At 37.9% G+C, this 7,707-nt stretch overlaps 1 protein-coding gene across 1 annotated transcript in view; it reads right to left on the bottom strand.

Moving 5' to 3' along the window:
• LOC106528474 (E3 ubiquitin-protein ligase SMURF2) overlaps positions 1–7,707 on the bottom strand; it is a 58,724-nt gene that overhangs the window by 17,343 nt on the left and 33,674 nt on the right. The window contains exons 9-11 of the mRNA XM_014023647.1: positions 3,387–3,471; positions 2,338–2,496; positions 1,390–1,443 (exon numbers count right to left, since the gene is read on the bottom strand). Coding sequence (XP_013879101.1) covers positions 1,390–1,443; positions 2,338–2,496; positions 3,387–3,471 — 298 coding nt within the window. The remainder of the gene's footprint in view (positions 1–1,389; positions 1,444–2,337; positions 2,497–3,386; positions 3,472–7,707) is intronic.

Consider the following 7,707-nt stretch of genomic DNA (forward strand, 5'->3'; position numbering starts at 1 on the left):
ATTAAAAGACACATTTTACATAATCAACACCCACAGAGAGTTCACATGAGTTCATAATTTATTGTATTGTTTTCTTATACATATGGCGATGTTTGTGTATGTTTATATACTGTATGTGCATATATTTATGGATAGCTAAATCATATATATTTTCATTGTCTATGGTACTGTTGATCCCATTCACCAAGATAAACTGTATTTTGTATTTCAGGACTAAAGTCAGACTGGCTAGTACACAGAAAAACAAAACTGACCTTTCTGCACATCTTTACTAATAGAATCTAACTAGAAGCAACAATGACTGTTTCTAATTACAGAAGTAAAAACATTTACAGTAAATCAGCTCATATTTTGGAAGGATTGTAATTGTTTTTCTCTTACATATGGGACATTTTAAAATATTAAGTAAATTAAAAGTTTTATGGGCTGAACTGCAGTCATTGCCTTCACATGTTAAAAACCAAAACGAAATGTCTGATTATTAACTGGGCACGTGAAGTTCGACTTTATCTGCTATAATCACACTGAAATAAAAGAAAAAAGAGCTGTAACCCTACTTCACTCTGTTTAGTTTAAATGCAGATGCTTGGAAAAAGCTGCAATAAAAATCACATCTTATTAATCTGGACCTTCTCAGAGTCCTGCACCATCATCTGGACTCCATCACTACTCTTTCAATAAGGAGTTAGACCAGCAGTTAATGAAGCTGACAGAAAACCAAAGCTGAGCTTCAACTCGCGAGCAGAGCCTGTTCAGACACATGTGGATAGTATTTGACCAAATGTGCCAGATGCTGATTTCCCAAACATGTTTTCCTGCCAGACACTGTCACTGCAAACAGTTTTGTCAAAGATCCTGCAGCAGAGAAGCAAAAATAGAAAACAATCTGCACTTCTGTGCTCCTCTTCTTCTAATCACTTCTCTTTCATAAACTGGAAGCCAAACGGCACACGGACCTCCCAGAGAGCCAAAAACACTTCCTTATTGTGGTCATGTCATGTACAGTTCTTGTTTACACGAGAACATATTTTCTAGTCAGACTCGTCTCTGTACCAACTGTCACCTTGAAGAGAATACAGGAACTGATGGTGAGCCAACAGCTGCTGTGCCAACACGTGTTTTGCATTTCTCCGAGTGGGGTCAGCTTCTCTGAACTGATCTTCAGTGAAGGCAGGTTGCTGACAGAAAATGTAAACCGACACACGCACTTACATCCGTGTAAGAGGCTATGTACGAACACATCCACCAAACTGTGTGCAGAGTTTATTGTTCATATGTTACAGGCCATGTCAAAGCATCCACAGGGATATACTTTATCTGCCCGCCTTTGTGTGAACTTTCACTGTTTTTCCTTGTATAAACATGTGTGTGTGTGTTTGTAAAGGTTACCTGAGGTTAGTGTTTTGGATGTCCATGGCCACACGGGAACCATTTGGACTTGGGCTGCAAGAGGAAACAGAAGAGGAGATAAGAAAAGACAGTAAAAACGAGAGGGTAGAAAAAAATGCACAAAAATCGTGAATGACAAGAGAAAAAGGATTGGAGCGTTGAAAACAGTAATGAGATGAGAAAAAGGAACAAAGAGAAAAAATAAATCATAAAAAAGAGGAAAGATCCAAGACAGAATATAGAAAATACAGCAGCAGAAAGAAATAAAACACAAAAAAAAGACAGTCAACAGTGGACATACCACATAAACTTATTTCAGGTAGATTAATGATTATTATTAAGTAACAACTAGGGATACAAGCAAAAAAATCGACTTTCACTTAACTGGCAAATAATCGTTTATTAGAAGAATTTTTTTTCCATTTGATTAACTGATGACGTCTGCTTAGACGAAACAGAAAGATACACCTTCTTTGAGACTCTGTTCAATGTGAGCCAAAAGTAGACTTTAAACCACTTTAAATTGTGTTGATAAGCCTTTTTTTTCTTAAAATGATGCTCCAAATTGATGCACGTTGCAAGCAGGAAACACAGTAGTCAAGGGTTTTTCAACTGGTGGCCTGCAGGTGACTTCTGTCTGGCCCACTGAAGAGACAACTTTGTTCTTTTAATATTTTTCCCCACACTCAGCAACCTAATGGATGTTTGTTTTATTGTATTGTATTGTATTGTATTGTATTGCATTGCATATTATATTAATAAGAACCCTTCATGTTATGGAAATACCCTCTTCATACAAAATAAAATATTTATCCGTTTTTAAGAAATAGGCCACTTATGACTCAGTCAATAACTTGCATCCCTAGTAACAACTACGCCAACATGCATATGAACCGTCTTGTTTAGCCAGTAAATATTAATATATATAAAACAAATCCAGTTGCTTACTTGAGTACTAGATGCAGGTTAGCAGACAATCGAGGGTCTGTGAACTGTGTTGTTCGGTTGTTGTGGTCGACAAAGTAGACGCGGCCGGTGGCAGTGTTCCTGATCTCCCAGCCTGGTGGCAGTGGACCAAGCTCCTCACAGTTAACATTACTGAGATCCCTGAGAGGAGAACGAAAATAAACAGAATGTTTTTCTCATGTATACAAACCGGAGTGCTAAACCACTTCACTGATAGGATGGAAATGTGACTGTCAATTGAAGAATGTAATGCATTTTGCATTAACTTATTACTGCTAAGCTGATCTGAAACAATATCAACACTTTTAGGTATAAGCCTTCAATCTAAACTCTTTTTTTTCTCTGCTGTATGCTTCTATTAGCAGATGCCAAAGTTCTGATCTGGGACAATGCCACAACTTTTACTTTTGTGTGTGAAGTGAGTTCACTCAGGAATGAAAAAGCAGGCCTCATTACAAACACAGGGTCATTTTAGCAGCTCTGCCCAACATGACTGAACCCAGATGTTGCTGGGAGCTGGAGGTCATACTTGTATGATTCATCACAAAGCAGGAGCTCAGAAATGCCTAAAAAAATGCAATGTAGTAGTGAAGGCATGTCTCGTTTTGGGAAACAAGTACCAAACTATTGAAAGCTGACAAAACATTGAGACTACTGTAATGCTGAAACTCTGGCTTGTTTTTCAGTTCAACATCTACCCAAAAATATTTCAACTCAGAACCAAGGGCCATTAGGTTAGCTGACCACAACATTTGACTGATAAGACTGTTTTTCAGAACAAAACCAGCAATGAAGTTAGTTGACATTAAGCCTGATCTGATTCAGTCAAATCCAGTTTGGTCTAAATTTTTATTGCAAATGTCATGTCATATATTATGCTGTAAAACACAATGAGGAGCTCTCTTTAATGTTATTTTAATATCCAGCACAGTCATGGTCATAAACTTCAATGACAAGTATGCTAAAACAGTTTTATAATTTATAATGAGATATAAATCACAAACATATAACACAAAATTAAAAGGAGGTACCTGGGTACCCGGGGATCATGCCAAGTACTGACTCCAGTCTGAGTATGAAGGAAATAGACTTGGCCCTGCTGGGTTGTTCTTTGCTCTAAAAGGAAAAAACAAAAAAATTATTTGGATGACAACTATGATTTAAAAAAAGGCAAACCTGAAAATGAAGAGAGCTTCATGTTGTTGGTAAGTATTGACAAGAACACATTATGGGTTTGTACATTTTGGAAAAATAAAAACTAAAACATAAAATCTGTAATTTATGTGAAATGCAAATTGTTGAGAAACTGTGGATTTAAGGGTTTCTTTAGGTATGTGTCAGATAATTTCAATCAACTAATCATCTACATTTTTTGTAGCCTTGTGACATATTGCTATACGTATTGTCTCACCTGCCTTGACTCACTTATGAGCTTTAGTGACATCATTTCTAATCCATAGGGTTCAATTTAATGTTGGTTCATCTTTTGCAGATAAAACAGCTTCAACTCCTCAGGAAAGGCTTAGGAGTGTTTATGGGGATTTTTGACCATTCTTCTAGAAGTACATTTGTGAGGTTACATACTTATGTCCAACATCAGTATGTGACCTCACAAATGTACTTCTAGAAGCACATCTGTGAGGTCACATACTGATGTTGGACATAAGGCCTGGCTCTCAGGCTCTGCTCTAATTCATCCCAAAGGTTTTCTATCAGGTTGAGGTCAGGACTCTGTTCAGGTCAGTCAACTTCATCCACACCAGACTCTGACATCCATGTCTTTATGGACCTTGCTTTGTGCTCTGGTACAGAGTCATGTTGGAAGAGGAAGGGGTCAGCTCCAAACTGTTCCCACAAAGTTGGGAGTAAGGAATTGCCCAAAATGTCTTGGTATGCTGAAGCACTCAGAGTTCCTTTAACTGGAACTAAGGGGCCCAGCTCCTGAAAAAAACAACCCCACACTATGATCCCCCCTCCACCAAACTTTACACTTGGTACAATGCAGTCAGACAAGTACTGTTCTCCTGGCAACCTCCAAACCCAGACTCATCCAACTGATTGCCAGATGAAGAAGTGTGATTCATCACTCCAGAGAACATGACTCCACTGCTCTAGAGTCTAGTGACGGCGTGCTCTACAGCATCCGACGCTTTGCATTGCCCTTGGTGATGTATGGCTTGGATGCAGCTGCTCGACCATGGAAACCCATTCCAAGAAGCTCTCTGCACATTGTTCTTGAGCTAATCTGAAGGCCACACGAAGTTGGGAGGTCTGCAGTGATTGACTCTGCAGAAAGTTGGCGACCTCTTCGCACTATGCTCTTCAGCATCCGCTGACCCCGTTCCGTCAGTTTGTGTGGCCTACCACTTTGCCACTGAATTACTGTCGTTCCCAAACACTTCTATTTTCTTTTAATACATTTGACAGTTGGCTGTGGAATATTCAGGAGCGATGAAATTTCACGAATGGATTTGTTGCACAGGTGGCATCCAATCACAGTTACACGCTGGAATTCACTGAGCTCCTGAGAGTGACCCATTCTTTCACAAATGTTTGTAAAAACTGTCTGCGTGCCTAGGTGCTTGATTTTATACACCTGTGGCCATGGAAGTGATTCAAACACCTGATTCTGATGGGTGGCAATAAAGTGTACCTCTTCAGCGCCAAGGGGTTTTCCTAGAAGTTTGCACTTGAAATAATGTGCCAAAATGTAACAGTGTATGTCAGCGTTTACACATTGCAATTTAATATTCTTGGTATAAAGCTAACACTTGGGAGATTTCATCAGAAATTTAAGTATCAAAACAGCTGCTGTTGTTTCAGTGATAGTGAGGAAGGAACATAAGTAAATTATGATGTGTTTTTCACTCAACTTATTGTTATTTTTTTTGCATTACAGTATATAACCTTTTTAAAGATATAATGAATAAGGCTAAAAACTCTTGAAAATCATGTATCCACATGTGGACATTACCTGTGCAAAGCTTTACGCTACTAAAATAAAGTAGAGCAAAGTTTCAGAGATTTTAGTAAAGAAATAACTTGGAATTGTCATTCTTTACAGGATGGGCCATTTGGTATCATCAATAAAAGTAAAAAATCTTAGGTAGCAAAAATCGATTATTTTTTTCTCACATGCCTGACAAGACTTGTTTTAATAAGTACCTGCACATTATATATATATATATTATATATATATAAAATAACAAAAACAATGAAAATTTATTGTGCTCAAGAGGTTAACTATTAGTGTGTTTTCCAGTTTTATTGCCAAGCCTAGGGATGGGTACCGAATTCGATACTTTTTTATGCACACACTGAATTCTGTCGGTACTACAGAGTATCTATTCACGTAACATCAAACGGTAACATGTTTCGGTACCTAAACGCATCATTGCGACCGGTTTGGCGTGGTTTCCATGCTTGTCCTGAACGCAGCATCGCGCAAAAGCATAATGATGTCAGCAGCCGCTGCTTCAGTCAGTAAACAGAGTTCGGTCTGAACGTAGCTTGAAAGCCTCACAGCTCCTGGAGTGAAACTCACCGAACAGACCGCCTCTGAATTATCTGGTAGAATAATTATCTTGTGAGCACGATGTTCGCTTGCTCAAAGTACATAAAGTACCGCCACTTTCTTTATTTCATCCGCCATTAAACAGAGACCGGCAGAGGAAAACAACAGAGGTACTTGCCGACAGTCCGAACACGTCGGACCTGAAAGAACACAAGAAGCTAACTTGAAGTGTTGGACGTGTTTTGGATGCTCAAAACATAGCTTGAATACATTTTATTTATTTTAACTCCATCCTCTTTTGCTTATTTGATTTAAACTTGTTTGCCTTCCATGGACCTCCATCACACAATTTTCTAGCGGGGAAATGACATCAATAGAAACATGTGGAGCTGGATTTTAATTTGTACAATAAGACAAAACAGTCTTGTTGTTTTCAAGAGTTTTCACTTTAAAGAAATAAGTTACACAACTGATGTTACAATACAAAGGGTTGGATGTTGTCTTCATATTTGTTAATTTTATATATTGAGAAATATATTAAATAAAAATAAATAAATAAAAGTTTTTACTGAAAAAAAAACAACACACACAAAGTACCGAAAATTGGTACCGTTAATTATCGGTATCGATTCCCAGGTACCAGATATTGGTACCGAATCGATTCAAACGTCAAAGGTACCCATCCCTAGCCAAGCCTAAAGATACAAATGTAATGTAAAAGAAGGAGACATACAAATAATCAGAGGTGTAAGGCACAGATTGTTGATCCTTTGCTCGTCTCAAATATCTTTGGTTAAAATGGTTTTGTTGTGTTGGACAAAGTGGGAAACTTCTGGCAGAATCTGTGTGTTCTACATGAGTGTGTTGTTAATATGGGTGTATAATCATAAGCTAATCAATCACAACACCTCTTGTCCAACTTCCTACTGGCACCTCTTGTTTCCTGCTCACTTCTTTTTCTTTCCCCCTCCCCACACATTGCCGCTCTCTGTCCCACCACACCCAGTCAGTAGTTCAGAGGGTTCAACTGAGGAAGACAACTCTTAAGCTGTTGGGCATCAGTGACTCACTTTGTCCGACCTCGACCAGTCTGAGTGGATGCAGCAGGACTTTTCAAAGGGGGGGCACAGGTCCAATAGTGTCATTCTGAATCACTGGCATACAGCAGCACACTTAAAATAAAACATATATTTTTTTTTATAAAAGACTCTGTGGGTATTGTGGGTTGGACCACAGCTGACTCTTAAAAGCACACTTTTTTTTCCTGAAGAAGGGAAAAAGAAATAGTTTCTGTGTTGCTAGACAAATATACTTGTATAGCTTTGATCATTATTTTTCCACTGAATTTGTTTTGTATGAGTAAAGTCTGAATATTAATTACAGTTAAAGAAAAGCATCTATTAACGTGAAGCATTTTCCTACAGGAAAACTCTGAACCGAAAAGAAAAACACACTTTTTGTCGGCAGAAATATTAGTTTTTGCAAAGTTGTCAAAATGTATATAAAAAAAGGTTATGAGCGTTGTTGTTTCAGTGTTTTTTATGACCCGTGTTTTACCACATATGTATTCTCTGTGTTGCCCTACTAATGACTCTGTAGATGTCTCTTTTTGCCTTTCACAGTTTGTAATTTCCTGCCAAGGCTTTTTTTAAAATGCTCGCACTTTGAGGTGTTAAAGGAGACATATCATGCTAAATGCACTTTTTTTGCCTTTATAAACTATTTTTTGTGCAGTTATAGTGTCTAGGAGTGTAGAAAACATCAATTTATTCTGTTCTGTTACTGCAAAGATATTTTTATATATTTTTATGGGTCATATTTTTCAGTTTGTTCAAAAA

Source organism: Austrofundulus limnaeus, unplaced genomic scaffold (genome assembly GCF_001266775.1).
Source record: "Austrofundulus limnaeus strain Quisiro unplaced genomic scaffold, Austrofundulus_limnaeus-1.0 Scaffold384, whole genome shotgun sequence".
Taxonomy (NCBI): Eukaryota; Metazoa; Chordata; class Actinopteri; order Cyprinodontiformes; family Rivulidae; genus Austrofundulus; species Austrofundulus limnaeus.